Here is a 27936-nt window from a genome sequence, read left to right as displayed (position 1 = left end):
GCCGACCGTGCCCACTAAGCGGCCGCGGCGAGGCGGCTCGCGGAGGAGCGGTTTGTTCTTCCCCCCCCTCACCCGCTTCCCTGCTCCTCCGGCTCCCTCCCACCTTCCCGCTGACGGTCGGTGCCTCGCGCCGCTGCCCACCCCACTCACGCGCTCCCCTCAGAGAGCCGTTGCCGCCAGCGCGCCTCTCTCTCTCCCTCAGGTGAAGAGGATGGTGGCGGTTCCGCCGAGTCGCGCTCCTGAGCCCCGTCGACCTCCAGCAGCCGCGTCGCACGGTGGCCACAACGCGGGTAAGTCTGAGGGTACCGGCTGCGGCAGCAGAGACCTCCTCCCCGCCTCAGGAAAGCGCCCTGAGGCGCCCGGCTGCGCTTTTTGTGCGGACGCCAGGCCTGTTCCCGGGGCGCCCATTGAATGGGGGAGCCGCGTCGGCCCCTCTCGCCTTTCTCCTACCCCCGCCAGCAGCATTCCTCCTCTGGAGTCTCCTCTTCCGTGCCACGCTCGCTGCAAAGTCAGTCAGCCCGTGAATTAACGTCCTGCTTCTCCCCGCCCCCTCCCCGCCGTTGTCAGTGTTTAAATGTTAACGGCATCCTCCAACGTTCTTTTACGGAACATACCTAACTTAGCAAACGAAGGACGGTTTGGGGTGCGCGCGCGCGCTCTTGTGTTTTGTGTCCGGCTAACCTGGGAGTCAGCGCCCGTAAGACGTGCAAGGAATTGCGCTGAATCTCGGTGAGCGAGGAGAAACTTGGCAGGGAGGGGCCGGGGAGAGACAGACGCTGGCTGGGGAGCCTGATAATCTAAATTCCGAAAGTGGGAATAGACGAAGGAGGGAGGGAATCGGTTCTTTCCTCCCGTTTTGGAGAGGGCAAATCAATCAATCAATCAATCAGGGGGACGTGCACCTGAGGCAACAGTGCATCAGGTGAGTAAAAATATGAGCAGTTTTCGCAGGCCAGTTGTTGCCTTCCTTTTCCTCTCCTGCTTGCCGCAGTGCCAGGAGGTACCTTTTCGAGATCTCCACATGCAGGTTAGGCAGGTCCCTCTTTTGTACGCACTGTGCGATCGGGGAGGTGGAAGATCAGTATGTACAGTATGCAGAAGTGTGGGGTTGTTGTTGTTGTGTTCCTTTCCCTCCCACCTTTGTAAGATATTGGACGTTGGGAAACTGGAGTTGAAAGATTTGTGGGATATATATATATATATATATATATATATACCAGCTGCTTACAAGTTCTTGCAACTAATGAGCAAGATGGTTTTGCTCCTTTGAGATGCTCTTTTGTGCTACCTAATGAATGCTTTCAGCCCGGGTCAGAATGTGGCAGTCTATAAATCGGCAGCTGAGAGAAAGCCTCAGTCCAAAACACACTTTTTCCGGGAGTAAGACCCAATTAATTCAGTCAGACTTGCCACTGAGCAACCGTTAGAATTTTATTTGTTTGCTGATCATAATGTAGTGAAGAAAGTGGAACAGGCATTTCTAACATGAGTTGTAGAAAAGGAGAAACAGCTGTGAACCAGAATTTCTGTATACTGAAATGTATAGCATTCTACTATGATGACCACATCATAGATTCCCTACCATTGTAAGGCAGAAGCGAATGTCATGGTGGAAGCTCTCTTCATATTTGTACAGATTTTGATGTTTAGAATTTCATCCCTGCTTCTATAGGAATGATATGTGGTAGTAATTTTGTAAGTATAAGCAGGGCTTTTTTTCAGTCAGAACTCACCGGAATTCAGTTCCAGCACCTCTGAGGTGGCAGGGCACCATTGCTATTATAGGAGAACAAGGGAGGCATTTATGGTGAGTTCTGGCATCTCTTTTTCTAGAAAAATAGCACGGAGTAGAAGTATCTGAAGTAAGTTTTATTGGTAAGAGTTTCTTTAAGCCCTGGTTAGAAGTTTTGTATAGCCATGGGTTATTGCATGCTTTTAGTAGCCACAGAAAAATATTCAGTTTATTGATCAAAATATTCCTATGCACTGTAGCCTTATGCATGTCTACTGAAAACTGAATCCCATTGACTTTAGTGACACTTACTCTCAGGTAAATGTCTATAGGATTGTCACCTTAGGCATCTTTCTATTGTGGAAAGTTCAGGCTTAAATAACATTGGAAATAATGTTTTAAAAACTCCCATTGTGTCATGTTATATCTGCTATGGAATGCCCTAACTCCTGAACCTTGTTGGCTGGAAAATAGCAACAGTGTGAGGTAGGAGACAGAATAGCTCCATTCTTAACATATCACATGACCTGGATTTCTGTGCTTCAATAATCCTTGCGTTTTCCTTGGCACAAGTTAGTGCGGGACAGGGAGTTGCTTTACTTTGCTCAGGAATTTAATTACTACTATGTTGTCTAGGTTAAGCAACAACAATCCTTACTATTATTTATCACAGTTACAGTGTTGAGAATTGGCAGATGATTAGGATATCAACAGTGAATCAGAAAAAAACTTTCATTTGTTTCCTTAGTATGTTGCAATTGCATCCTGTTATTGTATTGCAGACATTTGTAAAATGTGGATTTTACAGCCCCAGCGTGCATGTAGGTGAGAACAATGTATTATTATTTTTATCTTCACTGTCACTACTAGAGATGTGTTGCATAGGTAGTGCCCTTTTATTATTTTTGGGTGGTATTCTCATAACTGAAGTATTGTTCATGACTGAACAATTGTTGTGGAGAGTGTATAGAAGGATAAAGTAGGATATGGAAAGGAGAACCATTCTTCAGCCTCTGATTGCTGCAGTAATCCAGCTAAACCCTACAAAGTCTAATCTTCTGGCAGAGATGGGTTTAGTACCATGTTGATTAAGTACTAGTTATTGAAGCAGGGGATAATATAGGGAAAATTACAGAACTGACGTAGGAAAACTTATGTGGGGGCTACGTTCTAGAGATTGTGCCTAAAGCCAAAATTGTGTATAGTCAAAACATATTGGGTTTAGCGGTGGATGTGATTGCCAGTCTTTTTTTAATGTGTGTGCATGTGTATAGTTACAGTAGATGCACAAATAAATAACTGAATAAACAAATAGAGTGGTTTACAGCTGCTTTGTTAAATGTTTAGGCTTCTGCCTTCCTCAATAACCCATTTGTTATTTCAATTGGATGTTGGAAACCAATAGTACAGTTTTAAAGAGGCTTAAGATGAAACAATTTTAGCAAGACAAAAGTGGTATGCAACCATTTCTTTTTTTAAAAAGGAGAATTAAAAAAAGTGAAGGAAGCGATAGTATTGCCTCTACAGTTTCTTCATTTCCATCAGCTTACCAAAGTTATAGAATTGGGAAGTGCATTCTCTCCAAAGATGCTGTTGCTGAAACAATTCCGAACTGAGAGGGGTAAAAAAAGAGTGCAGTTCTTAAGTTATTTAAAGGCTGGTATATGCATAGATTTAAGCTAAGATTGATAGTTCACCTTAGGTAACAATCTTAGAACTTGATTTATTGATTGCATTTTTTATGACCGTTCCAGTTTTTCAGCTTTCGGAATGCGGAAGAAGCAGAAAGCCTTTGTTTTCCTGTCTTTCACTCAGTGAGGATGATGTCACAGTAAGCTAGTCTATATTTCACAACTCTATTGATGCGTTTCAACTAGATTGGAGTATTGCTCAGATTCCTCTTCTATGGTGCTAGATGGAAAATGAACATAACCTACCTTTCGCAGTAGTAGTATCATGCGTAGTCAGTTCCTTCGTTGAGTTCAAAACCTGTAAATTGGGCACCAACTTGAATAAAATATTGAGGGCTGGATTAAGCTCGCACACGCTCCCTCCACTTTGTGGAGGAAACCCTCTTTTGTTTAACATTGTTTTTGTGTTTTGTTTTCTAACTTTCTTTTGATATATCTGATTGACTGCTGCCCTTTTTTTAAATACAAAGAAAGCTAAAATTCTATGACCTCTGCTGGCATGGTGCCCAGTGCACCTGTACCTTCTGTATCTCCCAGTTGGTAACTCTGCTTGGAAGGGTTTAGAAGCTTTCACTTCAGCTTTGGGTTCTGGCTAGGTGTTTCTTCTGCTGTGAATGGCTTTAGTGGTGTTTTAAGAGACAAACCTGTCTTGATGCACCTCTTGGAAGTGGTTCCACTTTCCCTCACCTTGATCAGTTCACGGTCCTCTAGGCCTGGTCTATCAACCGTGAAATCTTTTATGTGTGCCAAGAAAAAGGTCTATCTGCCTCACATTGAGACATGTGATCCTGTTAGGCGACATTTAACCAATCTATTATATTTCAATCCAGCAGCTTGGTCATAAAACTTTTAGTAGCTTATTCAGTCTGATCTGTGATGGTAGCCAAGTATTCTTAGCTATTGTTGTGGAAAAAATACTATAGATACTTAGAAAATTTTAGCAGTAGCTATAGTGGGCTATCTTAATATATTATAAGGTTGCCTGAATATCTGTTTCACATGACTATAGACAGCTTTAATTTTCTGTTTCTTCCTAACTCTCTTGAGAATGTTACATTTCCTAAAAGCATGCATGGGTTGCATAAAAGTGTTTAGATTTAAGTTTTATATTTTGGGTAGGATAACAGACATCCTTGTTATCACCATTTAAGCCATGAGCACCTTTGTTTTCTACAAACCTTAAGCTGTTATTCTTTTAAGGCTAATCAAAGTACTTATGTAAACCAATCTAGGTACCTACAGCTTTCAACTATTTGGGAGCTTGCAATTACTTTGTAACCAGACTATAGCATATTATGGCTCTTTGGAATATAGAACTGTTCAGATTTTTATTAGTCAGGTTTAATAATGAACCACCTTTCCGTTTGTCTCATGTTTGGGGGGAAATGTTGACAGAATCCTCATGTCTGCAAAATCAGTGAAAGTTTTAGAAAAGCTATAAGTAGTTAAAACTCTGTGGAAGCAATGATGTTTAGAATGGAATATAGTCATTTCACCATAGTCAGAATTGGCAGTATCTTTCAGCTAAAAAAGATAGAAAACATGGCAACATTCTGATGCCAAACTCAATTTTTGCACTCAGGGAATTAATTATGGATTGTGAAATTTGTATTTCACGTTGGTAATATTTTTTACTTGAGTTGTATAAGGCACATAAAGCATGGCTTGCGGCATGGAGCAAAGACTATATGCAACATGGTATAAATCTATTTGTACCATACAAGTGTGGAAGTCAGTGCTGGACATGGGACTTGGATTCCTAAGCATCTCAGTCTTCACTTGGTAGTGGTGCCTGCCCTGTGGAACGCCCTTCCATCAGATGTCAAGGAAATAAGCAACTATCCTACTTTTAAAAGACATCTGAAGACAGTCCTGTTTAGGGAAACTTTTAATGTTTAATGCGGTATTGTGTTTTTAATATTCGATTGGGAGCCGCCAAGAGTGGCTGGGGAAACTCAGCCAGATGGACGGGGTATAAATAATAATAATTATTATTATTATTATTATTAGACCCCTTTAAGAATGTGATGGTAGACTTGCTTGATCTTCATAAGAACAGAAGAAGAGCATGCTGGATCAGACAAAAGGCTCATCTAGTCCAGCATCCTGTTCTGTCAGTGGCCATCCAGATGCCTGTTGGAAACTTGCAAGCAGGATATGAGCATAAGAGCACTCCTCTGTCCCGGAGTTTCCAGCATCTGGTAGTCAGAAGCATACCACCATGATGGCAGAACACAGTTGTGATGGCAGAGCACTGATAGGCTTATCCTCCATGAATTTTTCTAATCCTTTTTAAGACCATCCAGGCTGGGGACCATCACTACTTCCTGTGGGAATGACTACAATTGGAGTATAGTTCTGATCTTCTCACTTTAAAAAGGAAATTGAAGATAACAGGTTTGGAAAAGAGCAGCCACAATGATGGGGCAGCAAGTCCTATATGAGGAAAGGCTACAGCATTTGGGACTTTTCAGTTTAGAGACTGTCACGTAAGAGGTGTCTTCTGTTATTGTGTCTTCTGCCATACAAGTGGTGTCTTGTGTAGAGATGCCTGATGCTATTTTGTTCTTTAAATAGTACTGTTTAACTGAGATGGTGTGAGCAATTTGGTTTGGATGCTGCAAACACTATTTTCTTGTATCTGTTTTTCTTGAGCAACATAAAGGAGGAAAGAAATATTTCGGACCTCTGCGCCTCCCAGGAGAAACAGCATCAAGTAGAATTAGGGTAATATGGCAAACAAGAAGGATACTACCTTTGGAAAGGGAACATTGAAGCTGAAATAAAATAGGCAGGTTGAAAGAAATGCATCTGTTTTGAAGATATCAGCATTACTTCTTGGACTTCATGTTTTGACTAGCTTGCTTATAACTGTCTCCTGTGTCGATTGTGATATGTCATTGTGAATGTCATCGCTGTATCATGATCATACCAGAGAAATTTGTAGAATTATATATACAATCAAATTTTAAGAGTAGCTGTATTTTTCCAGAGTGGCACACAAATTGCCCTCCCTTTAAACCATTTTTATTATATTTATATTCCACCATTACTCCAAGGAACTCAAGGTGGTTTACATGCTTCTTTCTCTCTCCATTTTATCCTTGCCAACACCCTTGTCAGGTAGGTCAGTCCTAAGATAGTCTGTCCCAAGGTCACCCAGTGGATTGAGTGGGGATTTGAATCCTTTTGGGAATTGACTGGTTTTAATTAAAGGGCTGCTGTGCTTTTTATTATAATTATTGGTATGAAAACACCAACTTGGTTATGCTGTAACTACAGGGCACATGCTTTTACTACATAACATTGTCCTCTGCCAGCGTGCACTTTAATAGAGAAAGGTCAGTACTTGTTTTTTTCACTTTATTATTCAGAAAGCGAATCTTAAAACTGTCCAGCTGAGATGTGTGTATCTGCAGCATTCCTTTACAGCTCATTTAACCAAGTGCTATGGATACAGTTTGAAGAAACTCTGTGAAGACGGCTTAATTTTTATAGGTACACTGGATTACTTGTATCTAGGAAATTGACCTTGCAGTCCCTTCTTGTACTGCAGTACTGGTGAGGACAAAGTGTCTCACTGTTAATGACCAGCAGCTAATACTGGAAACTTAGTGTGTACTCCTGTGCATGTCTGTTCATTGAATTTAGTTTAAAGGGGCTTAGTCCTAAGTTGATGGGTATAGGATTGCAGCCTTATCTCTCTTCTGTTCAGAGGACCTAAATTCAGAGGTTATAGCATATATTATTTGCAATATTGCAGCATGTATATGTATATATGCCAGTGCAGGTTTGTGGGCAAATTAAAATTTGTGGGAGGCTGAAGCATCATTGCCACTGCTTTTTGCAGCATGGCCTATAAGCAAAATTAAGAATAAATTTCAAAATTAAGTAGGAAGGGGCAGGAACTGAACATATTTCTGAACTGGTTATGACATTCTCATAGGAAATATACTGTTCCTTGTTTGAGAATTCTACTGAGTGGCCAACATAGAGAGGCCATCATGTTTGTGCTTAATTACATTACACAATTAAGTAATGTAATTACTTTCCCCTCCCCTTCAGTTACACAAGGAATTGCATACACCTGGCTCTGTTTTTCTCCCTCTGCAATCCACAACACTTGAACCTCAAACTCAGGAATATTTTCTGTAGTTGCAACTACACAATAAGTTAGTAACAGAGACTGGTGACCCGGAGCTTGGTATGATCCAGGGTCTTCCCACCTCACCTGCAGCAATCCCTTGTTGCATTGACATGGTGTTGCAGTAGTTCTTTCTGACATGGGTAAACAAGAGTGAAGTGGTGCAGCACTCAAGTGAAGAACCAGAGTTTCTGTGTGTTTAAGAGAACAAAGCTTGAGAACCCATATCTTTTCTCCTGTAGCATGAGTTGAAATAGAGCTAAAGTTGCTGACTTTTCAGCCTTTGCTCAGTTCAAAACATGGTCCCTGTTAAAAATTAGTTGTTGTGCTGCAAATATTTTAAGCAGTTAGGCTGTAAATGTTTAAAGTTCAGATTACATTTGCTGTTAATGTGTCTCAACCTGAGTGTAACTTTACTTGCTTAACATGGTATTTGTGCCATTCTTTCTTTGCGTCTCACACTCTTTGCTCCAAATGCTGAGGGCCAGGATTGGAGGTGAAGATCAGTCTGTTTCTAACAGTTGAATTTGCAAGTAGCTTGTTAGTTTTAAAAAAGGAAGGACTCACTGACTGAATACCTATTTTAATCAGGTTCTGAAGCAGATTTTGCAAGTCCTGAGAAGGAATTTAGTTATCATTAACCACTGTTAGTGCCGAAGCAGATACAACACAAAATGTTTGTTAAGTCAAGGGCAGTAGGATTTTTAAAGGAGTCGGAAGGGAGTATTAGTTTCTGAGAGTGATGCTTGATTTACAAAAAGGAAGCCAGAATTTTATCCAAGATAGAGACATTTTATTGAGATGCCCACAAGGCATTTGAGAATGTAACCTTATTATGTGGTGCTTTCTTTGTAGAATATTTGCAATGGTCATTTATGTAAAAATACTGTTAATGCTTCACTTAAAATGTCTGTATCCATTGCTGTTCCTTAATTTTATGGTAACTTGGCATACTGATAAGTTGATGTATGATTTGATGCTTTTGTATAGAATGAAAAATTGTCATTCTCAAGGCATTATTACAGTATACGGTCAATTTAAAATAGATCATTTTCTGAAAGGCCAGCTTTCAGGAAGACGCTTGTAATTGGAAATCTTACCCTTTTCTCTTTTATATTTTTTTAGGGGATTGAGAATGTGCTAACAACAATGCTAGGATTACAATGGGAAGTGTCACACTTCGCTATTTCTGCTATGGCTGCCTCTTCACATCTGTGACCTGGACACTTCTACTCTTTATTTATTTCAACTTCAGCGAAGAGACCCAGTCTTTCAAGAATGTGCCCATCAAGGGGCTTGAACCTCAGAAGCCATTTCCTAAAAAGATCTATCCCCGTTTTGTCCATGGGCCAGTACACATACCTGAAGCTCACCACAGATACAGTAAGAACAGGAATCCATTGGGAAATGCTGCACAGGATCCCATCAAGGGGGATACTGAGATGTCTCCTGAAATGGGTAAGTGAATAGTAATTGACTGCATTGAAACTCATATTGTGAAAAACAGATGTGAAGTGCTTCTGTCTTCCTATGTAGTTTCAGACAGGAAACGAATGGGAGCCCTAAATTAGAAAAGTGCTTGCTCTTGAAGCACAGTGGTTTACCCAGATTAGTAATTGCCAGACATATATATTACTAATGAAAAATGCAGAGGCAATTCAATTAGATCTGCTATTTTAATAAACCATTAAAATACAAATAGATCTTTGTCTAGTTTAGTGCCAAAATATGCTAGGGATGTTTTGCCATCTGCAAAGAAATTATCATCTGATAAGATAATCAGACTTGCTTTATTTATGATATGAAAGCCAGACATTCAGCATAGTGTTCATTATGAATCACATTCTACAGTATTAGGGGTACAGCTTGGTCTGAAATGTATTTGTTAGAATCCACCTGGGTCTGGATTCTGAGGAGACCTTTGGAAGAGCAAGATTCTATAGGAGTCTTGGTATTATAGGGGAACAGGAACCTTGAGGAACCCACAATCTTTGAGGGCTTGCAGAATCTGCCAGCCTCAAAAAAACATCCCAGCCAAGGAACTAAGTGTCCCCACATTCTCTGCCCCCCTCTTTCTCTCATAATTGAAGGTGGTGGTGGGCCAGTCTGGAAGCCCAGAACTGGCAACAGTGAACCCCTACAACGGCTCATGTAGCCGCTTATGGTCTCTTTACTGTAGTTCCACCTATGATAAGAGGAAATGAGTGTAGTCCCTGAAATAAGACCCAACTGAGAATGAGGAAGGGGCTTAGCAGTCACTACTACAGAATTGTGTAGCCTATGTCTGGTGTCTTGTAGAATAGCACCTTTTCTTCACAGAGCCAGTTGTACTCTGCACCCGGGTCCCAACCTCAATTTCCTTCTTATTTCCTCAGGGTGTGGAACCTATTCAACATTAACCAATGCATGTAGAATGCTCTTACTGCATATAGGTCTCAGAAACATATTTTTGTCTAGTAGGTTTTTCTTCATGAAGTTGGAGAAGCTAAAAAATCTTATTTACTTTTTTGATCACGCTTTCCCTGAATGCTTGCTTCATAGTGAATGAACTGAAGATGCCTATTGGCTTTGACTGTTAAGAAGATTAGGTTACATGACCCATAAGCTGTATGCAATTTTAGTTGCAGCAAGGAGAGAATATGCTTTGTAAAATAGGGAGGAAAGCTTAGAATCATTTTCAAGATGCATGCCCTCCTTTAAAAAGAGTGGAGAATGAACCTGGGCCCTGCCTATTCTAGAAAAAAATAGGCAGGGCCCAGGTTCATTCTCCAGAGTTTTCAAACTAAAGGTGTTTGTTTCTTGTCCTCAGATGTGCAAGAAGAGGTCACAAAAATAATAAAGAATTTGAACTCATTGCATGCTGCTTTCTAAACCTTTGTACTATGCCCCCCACCGGTTTGATTTGATTTTTCTTTTTTGCGCTGCATGATTCACCGGTTTCAATATGTTTAGTGAAAAATAAAACAAACTAGCTGTAGTCTTCTGGCCTGAAAATTTTAACCGCAGTATGGCTGTATATTATGGACAAGTGTTGTTAAGGATGTACACATATATGTGTTTTCTGCACAACTGGAAGATCTAGGAGGAGCAAGTTTAGAAAAGAAAAGAAAAGTGGTGTGGAGTATTCTATGCCCCTTGATGCCATCTTGTCCTCTTTGCACTGTGCAATCTGTTCTTTGCCTACTATGCTCCTGCTTGTCATATGGGCAAGTGAGGTTAACGAGCGGTTAGCGTGGACTAGGTGTATTGAATCAACATGCAAACACAGCCATGTCTCCTCCTCTGAAATCCCATGCAGCTATATCACTGGGGACTACTTAAAATTATTGAGACCAGCTTTGCAAATTGTGTGTGTATTTTAGCCTTCTGCCTCCTACATTCTTGCCGTCCTTCTCCCCCACTCCCTCCTGCCCCAAAGAGCAATACAGTGGTACCTCGGGTTAAGTACTTAATTCATTACAGAGGTCCGTTCTTAACCTGAAACTGTTCTTAACCTGAAGCACCACTTTAGCTAATGGGGCCTCCCGCTGCCACCGCAGCACGATTTCTGTTCTCATCCTGAAGCAAAGTTCTTAACCCGAGGTACTATTTCTAGGTTAGCGGAGTCTGTAACCTGAAGCATATGTAACCTGAAGCGTATGTAACCCAAGGTACCACTGTATTCCAGCTACCTCTTCTGGATCTCTTAAGACTTGAAAAGAGAGCTTCATTAGTACCATAGTAGTATGGTAAATACTGCACAAATATTGCTATAAATGCCTTGAGCTTAGATAGGCCATCCTGTTTAGCAGTGAGACCTCCTCATTAGTCTTTCCCTGGGCCAGGAAATGAGTATGGGGCAGTAATTTGAATTGGAAGATATCATTAGCTGAACATGTAAGTTTAAGAAGTTGATCATTGGCAATACATACATGAGACAGTGAATTGATTTTGGCACATTCTCCGTTGCAGGTATGATTTTTAATGAGCAAGACCAGGAAGTGAGAGACTTGGGCTATCAAAAGCATGCTTTCAATATGCTCATCAGTAACCGGTTGGGATATCACAGAGATGTGCCAGACACAAGAGATGCAAAGTATGTTTCTGCATGTTCTCGATAAAGTGAATGCTTTCTTTCAAGAGCCCAATGGTGAAGATCTAGCAAAAAGGCCAACAGAATGATGGGCAGTGGGAAGGATGGGGCTTGTATGTTGCAGCGATGCCTTTGGCAGTGTGCCTATATATATTCCTACATATACTTGGGGGGGGGGGAGATTCCATTAGGAAGCTGTCCAGCTGCTTTGAGAAGGTGAACATGGAAGGAAATAGTACCCAAAGAAAGGGCTCTGTGCTTTGCAAAAATGGCTTGGTCCTGCAGAAGGGGAAAGTCAGAAGGTCAAGCATGGGAGCATCAAGCATTTTACGGTGTTTGTAGGCATGCATATGGTTGGTTTAAATTTTAATCAGAACTACCACAAGGGAGGCACTTTTTGCATTCCTGTATGGCTCCTCTGAGATGGAGTCAAGGGCACTTCATATTGTGAGTGGAGTACATGCTATACACCTAGAACATCAACAGTCTTAAGTGTATTACTTTACTTTCTCCCATAGGATTCCCCCCCCCCCATATTTTCTTCATCGGGGGGGAGAGCAGCTTTGGCCCTTCCGCCAAAATCTGGCAGCTGATTTATTCCCTCCACCCAATAGAACTTGACTCTTTGAAAAATGTCTATTTCATAGCCCTGTCCTGGGTTCTGTTTCTTAGCCATGCTAAAGAAAGAAAAAGGATATCACATGTGACGTTGTAGTTTTTTCATAAAGTAAACATTTTTCTTCCAGTCCTCTACAGATTTAAGGTCTCCTCAGAGTTGTCGAATGAGCATATTTCCCCCCAAATAGAGAGCTGATGGAAATGAGAGAGGATGAGAAGTAAGAAATTCAGACCATACCAGAAATTATATTAAGAAAGGGAGCGATTCAGAAATAACATGGTTTTGAAAATAATTTCCTTTTTGTATTTACATTGGCAAAATATGCATAACATGTAGAATTGCTTGACGGTTCTTGCTGTGCAGTATGCAAGACAAATATGTATCTTTCTGTTGCTTAAAGTGCTTAACTTTGGCTAGATTGTGCCCTTTGTGTGTGAAGTTCTTTGCAATGTAAAATCTGATAATCACTATGGCATTGCTATCCATACAGAATTTAAAAATTCAGAACCAACTTTAAACATATGCATGCACAAAAGGCTGTCTTCCTTTTTCTTGTAATGCAGCTATATATTGTGTACCTTGAGAAACCAATCTTTTCATTTCAAATTAAATATCCAGATTTGTGAAACAGCCCTAATAGTTGCAGATCACTGAATATTTTGTTTTTTTGAGCTTTGATTTTGGCTTTGTCATGATCCTGTTGTAATGTGTAGGTTCAAAGATCTCACTTAAAAAGCCTTTATCTCCTTATTAGGACAGAGTGAACATTGAGTTCATTCTTGACATCATTCTGTGTTTTAAGTATGGTTATGAACAGGGCTGCAAGATACTTTGCAAAACTTAGTAACCTGTATAATTTTCTAGAAGCAATATTGGAGAGAAGGAAGGAAAAATGCAGCTCCCTACCCTGCTTTCCTTTGATTCAGTGTTTAATTGAGAATTCCTAGGACTCAAGCTTAACTGGAAATTAGATATACTATCATTTTTTTTGCATCATTACTGTTACATATTTTCTCTAAGCTATAGAATTGTAAGAGGTTCTGTAATATAGGAGGCCCTACTTGTACGTACAGGGGTCAGTAAAAGTAAAAATGAGCCGTGGAAATTGCTGAATATGAGGAATAGCTTGAAGAAGGGGAAAAGAATGGAATAGAAAGGGAAAGATATTTGGGTCTTAGAAAGACATGCAAATGGACAGGGAAAAAAGCTGTGGAGAAATTTAAAGAATAGTGTTTAAAGTTTTAAGGAACAGTAAAGTAGGGAAGAAGGGAATTAAAAGGGGAAAGAGCATATATTCTTTGCATGCTGAAAATCTCTGAATCAAGTACTGCCACCTCTAGGTAGCACTGGGGAACACCCCTGTCTGAGATGCTGCTGTAGTTGGTGTGGAGTATATTGAATGAGATAGATCAGTGGTCTGACTCTGTATAAAGCAGCTTCATGTGTTTGTTAGAAGGATATCAGGATTAGAAAGGTATTGCAGTGCTGAAAGAAAAATTAAATGGGGATAGGAGGAGGATGAACGAAGTGTAAGGTGAAGAAAGGGTTATGAATGGAAGGAGCAGAGGAGGAAAATGAGTGGGGTGGGGTAGGGAAAGGGCTGGATTTTGAGTAACTTATCTGTGGTGGCATTAGAGATAGGATGACTGTGTTCCCTAAATTTCCTGTTTTCATTATCTTAAAAAAAAAGTTAGTGGACAAATGTAATGCAGAGGAAGAAATGTAAAATATGCAGAGTTCAGTTTCTTCAAACAACAAGCACGCACAGTAGAAGGATAAATCTGCATCCTCTACAGAAAACAAAATCCAGTATTCCTCAGCAACTGAATTGCCAGACTCCTTTTTTAGGTGCCAATGATTCACAGGGCATATGGTTTCTTAAACTTATGAGTAAAAGATATTCTGTGGGGGAAACAGCTACACGCATATTGCATGGTTATTATAAAAGGGAGGGTGCAGCTTCTATTTTGGTATTATATGGGGTGTTCGTGAAATATTAGCAACATTCTTTGAAAACCATGTGTTATAATATGTGCCTTTTCTTTCTTGCAGGTGTAAAGAAAAAAGTTATCCTCATGATCTGCCCTACGCTAGCATTATAATTTGTTTCTATAATGAAGCATTCTCTGCCTTGCTTCGGACAGTGCATAGCGTTTTGGACCGCACACCATCTAATCTTCTCCATGAAATTATCTTGGTGGATGACAGTAGTGAATTAGGTGAAAGACTCTTACATTATATGTTAATTTTGTGCAGTGTAGTCTAAGGATACTTGGACTACTGACCGATTACTAAATGCCGTCTTACTCCCCTTGCCTTTTCTTACTCTAGCTGATCTGAAAGAAGAATTGGATGCTTATCTAACAAAAAATCTTCCGAACAATATAAAGCTAGTCAGAAATGAGAAGCGAGAAGGGCTAATTCGTGGGAGAATGATTGGAGCTTCCCATGCTACAGGTAATGTCCTTTATATCTATGAATTCATGCAGTCCCTTTGTTTGTTCAGTACTTCTAAATCATGATGGTTTGTCCAAATTGCTTGTGACTTTAATACATTTAATGAAGAATAAAGAAAAATATGAAACTTCTCATAGTAAATGCTCCTTGATCAGCTTTCAAGCAAAACAATACTGCTAATACTAATTTATAATTTATACCTCGCCCATCTGGCTGGGTTTCCCCAGCCACTCTGGGCAGCTTCCAACAGAATACAGTGGTACCTCGGGTTACAGACGCTTCAGGTTACAGACTCCGCTAACCCAGAAATAGTGCCTCGGGTTAAGAACTTTGCTTCAGGATGAGAACAGAAATCGTGCTCCGGCGGCGCAGCAGCAGGAGGCCCCATTAGCTAAAGTGGTGCTTCAGGTTAAGAACAGTTTCAGGTTAAGAACGGACCTCCAGAACGAATTAAGTTCTTAACCCTAGGTACCACTGCATTAAAAACACAATGCAGCATTAAACATTAAAAACTTCCCTAAACAGGGCTGCCTTCAGATGTCTTTTAAAAATACATCATTAAAATGAACAAAAAATAAGCCAGCAAAATACATAGAACATCCCTGGATTCAAAAGCAAATAAAAGCCTGTTGATGAGAAGACCACTGTTAGCCACAGTTAGTAGATAAGAAATATAATTCTCTCACTGTCTCAAATTTTAATATGTATGCTTCTTCCTGTTATTTTCTGATGGTTAAATATTCTGTAGGTAGTTGTCAGCATCAGTATAGAACCTGAATACTTGTGACTATAGTGAACCACCATTTGGAAAATAGGGTGGACACTCAAGAATAGCGTAGTTGGCTATCCCTTCTCTATTTTAACTTACTTAAATATGGAATCTCTCTTGCTGTCCAGGATCATCCCACTTCTGCTCATGAGGAAAAGCAGGGAAGGGGCAAATCTGAGGTTGGCTTCTAATCTTGAGTGTATTAAGCCTGGGAAGTAATGTTATAACAATCCCCTTGTTATAAAAGGTTTTTATTTCGCCATAATATGTACCAGTTGTGAAAACCAGGGTTTGTGAAATGCAGTAAAACAACTGTGGCTTGTCTTTCTTTCTCCACAAGGGACTAACTTATCTGGCCCTAGCTCACTACATGTAGGTTGGCAGTTAATTTGTTTCCATTATGTCAAGGCATCTTATTAAAGCTGTTTACAAATACCCCATTCATACTGATTCACAGTCATCTCCCCAGAGAGATTTGTTGTGGCTATAACATTTAATTAGGTTAAAGTATCTTTTTGATAATCTTTATAATCAGCCTGCATTGTGCATGAACAATAATCAGTGTTGAATCAGGAAAGCTTGTGTTATAATTTGTAATGATGATCTAAGCTCCTCCTAATTAATGCGTGTTAATCATCTACATTAATGCAGTATAATTACATTGAAGTTCCGAACATGCAGCAGTACTTGTTCAGCTTTACTATTTGAGCTCAGTGCTGCAGCTTGTGAATAGCTTCCCTAAGCTATACCCAGTGAAGTAGGAAAATTTTATAGCTATAATTGGAACACCTAACTGCCTTTTTAGAATGGAATTTCCTGAGTTTCTGGTTTCCAACCTTGGCTTTCATTTAGGAATAACTTCTAAGTTTTTATTGGGCTTTTTAAAACTCATAATTGCATCTTTTTTACTGGCTACCCCCTTGGCCTTGTTTATGACTCATAATTGTAATGGATGACTCTTATGATCATTAGTATAGTTTTTATCATTTTAGCCTCCTGAGAGCATTCATGATGAAGGCTGTGGGATACAAGTTATATAAATAATACTCTTGGCGATTCCACACCCACCCCGCCCCCAGAATCTGAAGGATGCTGTAACTTAATTTCCCTAGAAAAAGTACTTGATATAAGAAATGAAACTATTAGCCCACTTATTATTACATTATTAATATCCAGATAATTGCTACAATTTAGGTTACCACCCTCTCATTCCATGTGTTTTCCAACAAGACAAGGTCTGTGGCTATTTGAGTTGTGTGTTTGTAGTTATTCTAAAATTGATTTCTTGAACAGGAAGAAATCCTGTTTGAGGCAAGTTTTGAGTATTATAATGTGTTCTGACATTTGTATTATAATGTGTTTGGGGTTGTCTTCTGTCTGATCAGGTGAAAATTGATTTAATTGTCATGGGGGACCTTAACTGACACCTGAAGAGGGGGTGAAGATAAAACGCTCATTATGCATAGAAGGGTAGAATATATGCATTATCTGACTGCTGGCTGCAGGTGTAGAATTTCTAGTTAGACGTGATTGGCTAAGGCCAGACCTGGGATGGGGCAGGAGTCAGCCCATGTTGGTTGGCGCTTGATGTTCATAGGGAACAGCCCATAGAAGAAGACAATAGAGGAGGAGCTGAGAGGAAGGCAGCATAGTTTGGTGGCCAAAGACTTGCTGGGGTAGGTGAGTCACTTGGCTCAGCTAAATGAATGAGAGGGGTGGGATCTGTCTACAGCACTGAGGTAGAAGAAGTGAGAAGCAGTTTGGAATGGTAGGCTCTGGATTCCGGGTGGAGATTCAGAGGAAGATTCCAGGACAGGGTTAAGCAGGATGGTGTAGATAAAAGGGCAGTCTGGCAAAAGGGTTTTAACAGGGTAACCTAACTGCTTCCTCAGAGCTGCCATGGTTTAATAACGGTAGTGTAAAATAAGCAGTTGATATTTAAAGTGGCAGTAACAACTTAGCAAATGCATGCTTATTTAAAGAGAGAGTACTAAGCTAAAGCAACCACATAAGCTTGTGTACTACATACTCTTGTAGTAAATAAACATTAATATTTTTGTAAAATATTGTAGTTATCTGTCAGGCTTTGCACCATGTCTATATCCCAGTTACCAGGGGTGTTGATAAGTTAAGGGTTCAAACGGGATAAGTGATATTATATGGTGGTTGCAGTATGAGTTTAGGAAAACCATTGGAGCGGAAGTTGGGGTTTGTTAATAGAATAAGTAAAGAATCACACACACCCCTTCCTACTGAAGTTTGAAAGGTCCAATTCTTGTATATAGCCACATAGATGGGGGAATCCCTCAAAATGTAATCATGAGATAATCCATCCCAACTGTAGTGTGATAGAGTTCTGCCTTTTTAAAAGAAAGAAAAGTGGAATTACCTGGATGTACCAATTACAGATAGGTAGCCGTGTTGGTCTGCCATAGTCAAAACAAAACAAAAATTTTTCCTTCCAGTAGCACCTTAAAGACCAACTAAGTTAGTTCTTGGTATGAGCTTTCGTGTGCATGAAGAAGTGTGCATGCACACGAAAGCTCATACCAAGAACTAACTTAGTTGGTCTTTAAGGTGCTACTGGAAGGAAAAAAATTTTTTTGTTCTGGATGTACCAAGTACTTGAGATTTCCCCATAAGGCTGCTGTGTTTCATATTGTTCCCCTCTCTCTGCTAGAGTGGAGCATGTGTAGAATAATGAAAACATGTAACTCTGACTCTGATTGCTTTGCTTTTTGTTCTCTGTTCTTATTGTGCTTCTCTTTTCTCAGGGAAGGTACTTGTGTTTCTGGACAGTCACTGTGAGGTGAATGAGCTGTGGTTGCAACCTTTGCTGACACCCATCCAGGAATCACGGAAAACAGTGGTTTGTCCTGTCATTGATATAATTAGCGCTGACACGCTTACCTACAGCTCTTCCCCAGTTGTCCGTGGAGGGTTCAACTGGGGTCTGCACTTTAAATGGGATCTTGTTCCTTTGTCAGAACTGGAAGGCCCTGAGGGAGCCACTTCTCCAATCAAGTAAGATTTACTTATTTATATTATAACCCACACTGCATTGTTCACACAGAGTGAGAAACATTAAAATACAATAAAACAATATTTCATTTAAAGACAACTTGATGTAAACAAAGACAATAAGCTAGCAGCAAAGCTGCTACATAATATGCTATGTAGTAAGATACCTTCTCTAAGTACCATATGCTAAAGAACATACCATATTATGAAGGGAGTACTGTATATGCAACCATGTGCTCCTTCAAGGAAGGGGAAGATAAAAAAGTGGGGTACAACTGCTTCAACACTCATCTTTAGGTCTGAACACTTAAACTGAAAAGAAGAATGAAGAAAAGGGATAGCCAATTGATGCAATGAGCTGTACCAGCAAATGTCAATAATTTTCTTTGGAGAAATCTCTTTCAACATCTAATTTTTAACAGGAAAGTTGAAATCAGAATTTCAACATATACCGTATTTTTCGTCCCATAGGACGTACCGGTCCATAGGACGCACCTAGTTTTTTTGGGGGGAAAATAAAGGAAATAATTTTTCCCTTTATTTCCCCCCCAAAACCAGGTCGGGGAATCCAAACCAGGTCAGGGAACAGCGGGATGGCGGCGCTCCGCCTCCCCGCTGCCCCCCGAGCTCCCCGCTGCCTCCCGCGTGCTCCCCAGGCTTGCTGATAGCTTCCTGAAGCCTGGAGAGTGTGAGGGGTAGGTGCGCACCGACCCCCTCGCTCTCCAAGCTTCAGCGAAAGCCTGCATTTGCCCCATAGGACGCACACAGATTTCCCCTTCATTTTTGGAGGGGAAAAAGTGCGTCCTATAGGGCGAAAAATACGGTAATAAATGACTTATCCATAAATGCTGTTCATTCCAAGTTTGGCAAGCCTTTAATTCAAGGGTTCCCAAATGTTTTGGACTAGTGGGTACATTTAGAATTTTGAGAGAGTGCTGGTGGCTGACACAGGAAGTGTGCCATAACGCAAAATTAGAGGTCAAAACCAGTACTTTGAATTGAGCCAAGAAGCTAATGGGCAGCCAGCGCAGTCAGGCAAGGATTGGCATTATATGTTCAAACCGTATTGTAACAGTGAGCAACCTGGCCGCCAAATTCTGCACCAAGTTGGTGACTCCTGCTTTAATTTGTAACCTGCCATGGGAACAATTGGTAAGTAAAGGTCCTTAAGACCTTGTACAAAAGCCTAAGAGATGTGTCACAAATGAGGGAGGGTAAGGGAAGAACAATGCTTATCATACAGTAGAAAAAGTGGCAGACTCCTTCAATTACTTCATTACATCTATGCCCTTCCATGTAGCCATAAGGGCCTCTCAGGATGGCACACAACAATAAAACAATCAGTAAACTTAAAATTAATAAAAATCACACGCTAAAAAAATCAGAATTGGGGATCCAGAATAACTTCCTAAAAGCCATTACCTGCCTCCTGAGTGGTATGCACTGTCTTTCTGCAGGTTTTCAAAGTTTCCTTGAGTAGAAATCAAGCTCGACGGCACATTGTCACCATTTTTTTTAAAAATTAGAGCCAGGTGTTTGGATCATATGTGAGTTTCTATTCCCACTTGGTTAGTCTTAAATATCTTACTGATTGGACAGTATTCCAGTCCCCCCCCCCCCCCGTTGCTGGACTTCCACATTTGATGCATAACCATACATACCTCACATCAATCCTCTTTTTTAAATTTTGTGTGACTTCAGCCCTTGCCCCCCCCCCATTCCTCTCCTCCCATCATTGGTAGGTATGGTTTTGGAAAACACTCATTTTCTTTTAGGTCACCTACAATGGCAGGAGGCTTGTTTGCAATGGACAGAGAATATTTCAATGAACTTGGACAATATGATAGCGGCATGGACATCTGGGGAGGGGAAAACCTGGAAATATCATTTCGGGTATGTATGCTATTTTTGTAGACTATAACCTTTTTTCTTGGATGAGGACCCTGATTGAACCGCATTTCTTTACACACTACGGTTGCGCAGTACAGTGGTACCTCAGGTTAAGTACTTAATTCGTTCCGGAGGTCCGTTCTTAACCTGAAACTGTTCCTAACCTGAAGCACCACTTTAGCTAATGGGGCCTCCTGCTGCTGCCGCGCCACCAAAGCACGATTTCTGATCTCATCCTGAAGCAAAGTTCTTAACCCAAGGTACTATTTCTGGGTTAGCGGAGTCTGTGACCTGAAGTGTATGTAACCTGAAGTGTATGTAACCCGAGGTACCACTGTAATTTTCTTTAATTTTGAAGAGTTCTGTGAAAGTTGAAAGTTCTTCTAAACTAGGCGTCGGGAATCTTTTATTGTCGGACCAGACAATTATTTTTTCTTAAAAATAAATTTCCTTTTTCATATCACAACTCCCATCACGTCCAGCTAGCAGGACCAGTGTCAGGCATGATGGGAATTGTAGTCCCCAAAGAGCTGAAGACCAAAGTTTGGGAAACCCTGATCTAGAAGTTATAGCTTCTATCAGCTGTAATCCTTTCTAACTATGTTAAATAGACCAACATCTTCAGAAACCACACCTATGCTTAATATGACCTTAAGTAATAATCCTTTGTTTTATTAATTACTTCTGTTTCTGAGCAGATCTGGATGTGTGGGGGCAAACTTCTCATCATCCCATGCTCCAGAGTCGGACACATCTTTCGTAAAAGGCGACCTTATGGCTCCCCAGGCGGGCAGGACACCATGGCGCACAACTCTCTACGGCTAGCTCATGTGTGGATGGATGAATATAAGGCAAGATGGACACTACTGTATAATTACAAGCCATAACAAAAGGTGGATGTATCTGGGTGCCTTGGTGGTCACAGCAGGGATGGATATTCAGAAATTCTGGTCCCGTTCCTGAAAAGTGGTAGTTTTCTCATCTTCTACTTTTTGTGTGGTATCAGAACCTTTCAATATAGGTTCTGAGTTGTAACAAAAGTTTAGAAATTTGCATTGATAATTGCTGTAATTTCCTTGGTGACATGTAGTAAAACAGTAAATCAGAACAAAATTGGTCCTACCTGAAGCATAGGTTTCGTTGGTTACGAGGGGGTAACTGGGGCCCAGCCCTTTGGGGTCTGCAGTTATGTTTTCTAACTTAGGTTATATGTTCATTATTTATCTTCACATTCTTACTTACACACATGTTTTGAGCCAGGGTGGGAGACAGGCAATTTTTTTAAAATGGACACAGTTTTCAGCTGCTATGAAAAACTGAATATAGCGAGCTGACCCCCCAGGTCCCAAAATGTGTGGTTCTGCCCTTGGTCATTATTGGCTGGATAGGCACAGTAGTTTCAAAGTGTAGCTTTATAACATGTACACAGTGGTGTAGCGGGGGGGTGCGGGGGGGGGGGCCGGCCGCACCGGGCGCATCATCTGGGGTTAGGGCAAATCCACGGGTTAGGGGGCGCAAATCCACAGGTTAGGGGGCGCAAATCCACGGGTTAGGGGGCGCAAATTACTTGCCTTGCCCCGGGTGCTGACAACCCACGCTACGCCACTGCATGTACAAACCACATTGGTTTACAGTTCAGAGAAATTGGCTTTTTGCTTGTTTTGTTTTCAGTCCTGTGTATTCATCCTCACTTCAAAATAGAATCATTGTTCTGAACTGTAATTCTTCCTACCACGCTTTCCTCTTTATGACATAGGAACAGTATTTTGCTCTGCGACCAGAATTACGGACAAGGAACTATGGGAATATTACTGATCGTGTAGAGTTGAGAAGAAAGTTGAACTGCAAATCGTTTAAGTGGTATTTAGACAATATATACCCAGAGATGCAAATTTCTGGTTCTAATGCCAAAGTACCGCCGCCACTCTTTTTCAACAAAGGGCAAAAACGACCAAAAACATTGCAACGTGGACGGGTAAGATGCTGTTCTAACTCTTCAGGTTCTTTAAAATCATACTCTGAAAAATGTAGTTATAAAGATCACAAAAGCTGGCATCTGAATTAAAAGAAACTGTATTATTACTTTCTATCTGTAAAATAGTGTAGCTTTGCAGTAAGAGTAGCTTTGAAAATCTGTAATTATGCACTGCAGTTTTTAGATCAAATATGCTAAAGGTATCATATCAGTCTTACTTGCCTTGCTTCCTGTGCAGGTTAACAACCTTCATTATGGATGAACGCCTTTCACATTTGTAGGCCACTATAATCTCTTGTCTGATCAGAAGCACTCTTGCTTTAGGACAGGGAGTCCTGCTCTCAAACAAAGTAGGCCACAAGAGTATTTTGACACAGAACCTGGGGCGGGGGGTACACACTGAATTAAATTTCCATATCATAAAGTGTTTGCAATATATTTAATATTATTTATTATACACACATTTATCTACCTACCTACCTACCTAAAAAGTGACCAAAAAGATCCCAAATCATGGAGGCTGCCTGGTGTGAGAGAAGTTGCTGGATGCAGGCAGGACTCCAGACTGCAAAGAGGAAGGGAGAGGAAAGAGCAAGGGAGTTATTACCAGCTCTTGGTGGGGCAGGGCAGAGAGACGAAAAGAAAATGAGACGAAGAAAATGAGCAACTCACTGCAGCTCTGCCATTTTGCTTTTATTGCTTTCTTGCCCCTTTCCCCCTTCTCTCCTCCTTTGCCACTCCGGCTTCCAGCCCTGCCGCCACCACCACCAAAATATTCAACACATGCACACATGTGTGTGCACACTCACTATCTCTAGTTCAAGTTAGGGATTCTCTCTGGATGATAGAATCTTCTGCAAGCAAGACATTGCTTGCTTGGCTGAAGAAATTGCCTTTCACTCCCCTCCTTTCCTTTTCCCCCCACATCCTTCTTGCTCTCTACTCATCCTGCCCCCAAGGTGGATTCTCAGCCACAGCTGGGACGAGTGGCTGTGCTGGTCCCAACCAAGGCAAGGCTTTCATGTTGTCGCTTCCAGTTCCCTGCAGCTTCAGTACATAGCAAGGGCCACTAAGAAAGGCCTTGAGGACCACAAGTGGCTTGTGTGCCGCGTGTTGGACAACCCTTGTTTAGGAACACATATATTGGAAATGACTTTACAGTGGAAGGAGATTAAAAAATCTTACCTTTCCAAAGAATTTTGGATGATATAATTAATCCTAAATTAGCCTGTTTTGCATCATAAAAATGTGCATAGGTGCATGCAACTTTCTCTTTTATCTCTTCTTAGCCTTGAGACTGCATCAAGTAGCTTTGGGCAAAGTCACTGTCTCTGAGGTTACCTTATCAGCACACAAAAGTGGTGTTTTGTTTTGTTTTGAAAAAAAGATAGGCCTGAAGAGCTTATAGTTTACTGTGTGTGTGCTGAAAAGTTTTGTGTCCTTACTAGTCTCTACCATGCATATCTCCTAGAAATCTGTCAACAGAGTTGCTTCTGTGATTGCAACAATACCTTGATCTAGTGAAAATTATTCTAGATATACAACTATTAGGCATGGGTGGAGCCAGGACTTTTGTTAGGGGGGCAGAACGGATGTGATTGGTCAGTTAGGTATTTCTATTGTTTCACTTGATGGGGGGGAGCTGCCCCCTGCCCCCCCCTTGGCTACGCCTATGTTGTTAGGGGAAATTCTATAGAGAGCACATAAAATAACCTTCTGCCTCTTTCCTCCAAACATCTCCCATTTTTCCCATAATGCTCTCCCCCATCCTCTCCCTTATATAATATGGCAAGAATGAATAGTATTGTGATTGCAGACACTTTCCAGTTGTCTTATGTGTGTGTTTCTTTTGCAGCTGCTTCATCTTCAGACAAATAAATGTCTTGTTGCCCAAGGCCACCCAAGTCAAAAAGGAGGACTTGTTGTGGTCAGAGAGTGTGATTACAATGATCAAAATCAGGTAAGTGCCCGAAGACAGAACTTACTTTCTACTTGCGTTTCTTTCCCTAGCATTGTTCATTTTTATAGTCTCCACAGTGTTGCTTTATTTTGATCACTCCTTCATAACATTAAGAACAAACCACACCCAAATTCCTTCCTCTATAGACACGAAAAGGGTCTCTCACTTGATATCTTCTCACTGTATGCTCTGGTCATCTATATCTTTTGACACTTACGTCACATAAAGCTTTCTGTTTGTATCAATTTCCTTTCTGTTATTTCAGGACTGATCACTCAGATAAATACATCAGTATCCATTAGCTACTTTTACAAATTTTTGCCACTGTTGTCTGCTTCAAAATCACTTACTAAAAGGAGGCTTTGTGGATTCCTTAAGTACCTCACTACACTAGGTGATACATTCAGAATTCTGCTCAGTGCTTGAGGTCCATTCCAGGAACTTTCCAGGGCACCAAGAACAGATCTGCTTCAAAATGTGCCTTAAGGAGGGGCCCCGTGTCCTGGAAATAAGTTCAATAGAGTTACTGGCCCATATGAATGTGGATTTAAAATAGCCAGAGAAATTATATCTGATCCAAAAATGCACAGCTGTTAGAGGGTTTCAGAATTAAAGCAAACAACATCTGGCACCCTCCCTACTTTTAGGTAATTTTAGAGAAGCCAAAAAAAGGGGGGAGGAGAGAAAACTGGGAGTTTTCCATTGCTAGCACCTCTCCACATGTTCAGATTGGTCCAATATATTTCCTTTTTAAAGCTCAGCTCATACTTGTTCACAGAAAATAAGTATCTGTGGTAGTTTTTTCTGCTTAAGGTAAACAGATTTTTTTTCACTCCTCAATGCTTAATTTGAAAACGTTAAGAAGGGAATCTTACTTAAATGCAATTAATAGGAAATTAATCTGCTTCAAAATACTTTAGGAAGCTGAGATTTTACACTGTGGCATATTTTATAAAGTGATTTGTGGTTGTTTTTGTGTTACTATTTTACTTCTTGTATTTTTGTACAATACTTAGAGGTTTAGAAATGATTTTAAATAAATAAATTATTCCACTATTAGGTATGGCTTTACAATGAAGATCATGAGCTGATCCTAAACAATCTCCTATGCTTGGATGTGTCTGAATCTCGCACTTCTGATCCACCACGCCTTATGAAATGCCATGGATCAGGAGGATCTCAGCAATGGGTGCTTGGGGTGAGTTGTGGACAAGAGTGGATGATTTCAGATCTCTTTCTGTGTGTGTCTGTGTGGGTAGGTATGTGATTTTCTAATTCTAAAAATCACATATGGGTTAACAGTTCCACACTAATGTTTTTCAGTACAGGTTTCCTATTAAATGATGTGTGTGCTCATCTAAATTATATGGAGATCAGGGGAGGAGTGAACTATCATGTAAATGGGCCATTGTTGGAATAAAAATCCAAATACCTCCTTTTGAGGTTGCATGGAATAACCTGACAAACTTAACAATGGAAGACATTTATCTACTGGGGAGTAGCCATGCACTCTCAACACCAGCCCCTCAATACTCTCCACATACTGGAGGGCGTGTCTGCAGCAGGGCTGTGCAATAAATTGCCCTATTGTTGAATACCAGTACTGTATTGAAATAACATTGTGATAAGTGTTTCCACAAGGCAATATGCCGCTAAGCAAAAAATGGAGACTTAACAGCTTCCCAGGGGGTAGCTCAGCTGAAGGACACTTCGCATTGCAGGCATGGCGTCTCCAGCTTTGTTTGCTTCCTCCCTCCTAACCAATAAGAAATGATGCCAGGGCAGTGCATTGCATTTTGAAAATGTGCATCTTTACTACCATGTCTGGTTATTTTAAAATGAAAGTCTGTTCTGCAGTCCAAATCATCTAGAGGGCACCAGGCTGGAGAAGGCTGACGTATATCAATATCCCATGAGATGAGCTCTCCGGGATTAGCTTCATGGAAACAATAATCTCACTGTTTTTTGTCTACAGTGATAACATATTGTAATGTTTGCAGAGTTCCCCAGCTTTGCAATACTGTGGTACCTCGGGTTAAGTATTTAATTAGTTCCAGAGGTCTGTTCTTAACCTGAAACTGTTCTTGAATTGAAGCACCACTTTAGCTAATCGGGCCTCCCGCTGCTGCTGTGCTGCCGGAGCACGATTTCTGTTCTCATCCTGAAGCAAAGTTCTTAACCTGAGGTAGTATTTCTGGGTTAGCGGAGTCTGTAACCTGAAACGTATGTAACCTGAAGCGTATGTAACCCGAGGTACCACTGTATATAGATTTGGCTAAGAAAAGTGATCCAAACAGATCACTGCAGCATCAAGCTTCAAACATTAGTGCCTGAATAGTTATTCAGAGTTCCTGTCCTCTAGATGAGTGGTGACTGAATCAGGGCAACATTTTAACTGCCCTGGTAAGGTCAGCTCTTCTCACCCCAGCAAAGACAATAATCTCATTCAGAAGCAGGTTTTGAGCTGTTTTGCCTCAACTGTTGCGTTTTATTTTTCTGTTTCCAGAAACATAATCGACTCTATCAGGTGTCCGTTGGGCAATGCATGAAGGTAGCTGATCCGCTTAGCCTCAAAGGATATGTGACCATGGCAATTTGTGACGGCTCCCTCCCTCAGCAGTGGCGCTTTGAAAGCTGAGTGACAGTGAAGGCCCATTTCCACAGTAGCCCATAGTTGACCTTATAGAGCCTGCAGTCCCTGCTGCTATTTCTGAAACGGAACAGTTTGGGAAGCTTTAAGAAGCAAGTGGAATAGGAGCTGTGGCAGCCACGTTTCAATCTCTACACACATAGAAGTGCAATTCATGTAAGTTTTTTGCACTTCCCTGGCAAATGTAGCTACTCTAAATAGTTAGACCATTGTATTTAATTAGGAAAGAAAATTAATATTGAATATTTCCAATAGTCAGATGACTACCTTGTCTTGCCAGTACTTCTTGCACAAGTATTACTGTACTATTATTTTCTTTGTTTGGATGATGAATTATTTTAACTGATCTGGAAAAAGAATATTCATTTTTAAACCAATCTCTGTATTTAATTTTAATTCATTAATTTTAACATGTTACCATGTTAACATTTTATGTCACAGCATTTAAAATAAGTCATTACAGATTTTGATGACTCTGGGCAGCATCCAGAATCATGAAGTGGAAATAGGTTTATACAGTGGGTCTCATGTCTTCTCCCTGCTTGCCCCCCTGTATCCCAAAAGCCTCCCCTGACGATCTGGGAATCCTTAGGGAAGTATGGGAATGGGGGCTGCAGCAGTTGGGAACAATTACTGGAATTCAGGTAGGGGCTGACTTGCAATAGCAGAAGTGCCTTTCTGCTTGCAAATCTTCAGGTGCCACCATATGAAATTGGCATTTTAAGAGCAAGTATGGTACTTTTTCTGTTATAATCAGTTTCTGAGTGAAGAGGTCAACAGAAATGATTATGGTGCAAGATGTATGTATCTCAATACACTTGTGTGGACTTTTTAATTTCTTCCTCTGGATTGAAAGCATTAATTGCTGATTTTTCCTTTATTTGTTCATTCAGCACTGGTTTAAAATGCAGTTGCATAATAAACTTGTGAAAATACTTCAGGGTTAACCATGTTTG

At 40.7% G+C, this 27936-nt stretch overlaps 1 protein-coding gene across 5 annotated transcripts; it reads left to right on the top strand.

Moving 5' to 3' along the window:
* Positions 1-10: 10 nt before the first annotated feature.
* On the top strand, positions 11-27927 carry GALNT11 (polypeptide N-acetylgalactosaminyltransferase 11). Of its 5 annotated transcripts, XM_083579690.1 has the most exons (13): positions 19-290; positions 3487-3563; positions 8693-9025; positions 11519-11642; positions 14311-14477; positions 14590-14715; positions 18259-18508; positions 20281-20398; positions 21094-21246; positions 22152-22370; positions 24226-24330; positions 25391-25528; positions 26837-27927. In XM_083579690.1, the coding sequence occupies exons 3-13, from the start codon at positions 8731-8733 to the stop codon at positions 26966-26968; spliced, it is 1827 nt and encodes a 608-aa protein (XP_083435816.1). In that variant the 5' UTR covers positions 19-290; positions 3487-3563; positions 8693-8730; the 3' UTR covers positions 26969-27927. The 5 variants fall into 5 exon arrangements, with proteins under 5 accessions (XP_083435820.1, XP_083435816.1, XP_083435819.1 ...); XM_083579694.1 differs by lacking the exon at positions 3487-3563 and having other exon boundaries at positions 11-290; XM_083579693.1 differs by lacking the exons at positions 19-290; positions 3487-3563 and adding an exon at positions 711-729.
* The last annotated feature ends 9 nt before the right edge of the window (positions 27928-27936 follow it).

The sequence above is a fragment of the Podarcis filfolensis genome (genome assembly GCF_964270895.1).
Source record: "Podarcis filfolensis genome assembly, chromosome: 12".
Lineage (NCBI taxonomy): Eukaryota > Metazoa > Chordata > Lepidosauria > Squamata > Lacertidae > Podarcis > Podarcis filfolensis.
This window is presented reverse-complemented; position numbering and strand designations above follow the sequence as displayed.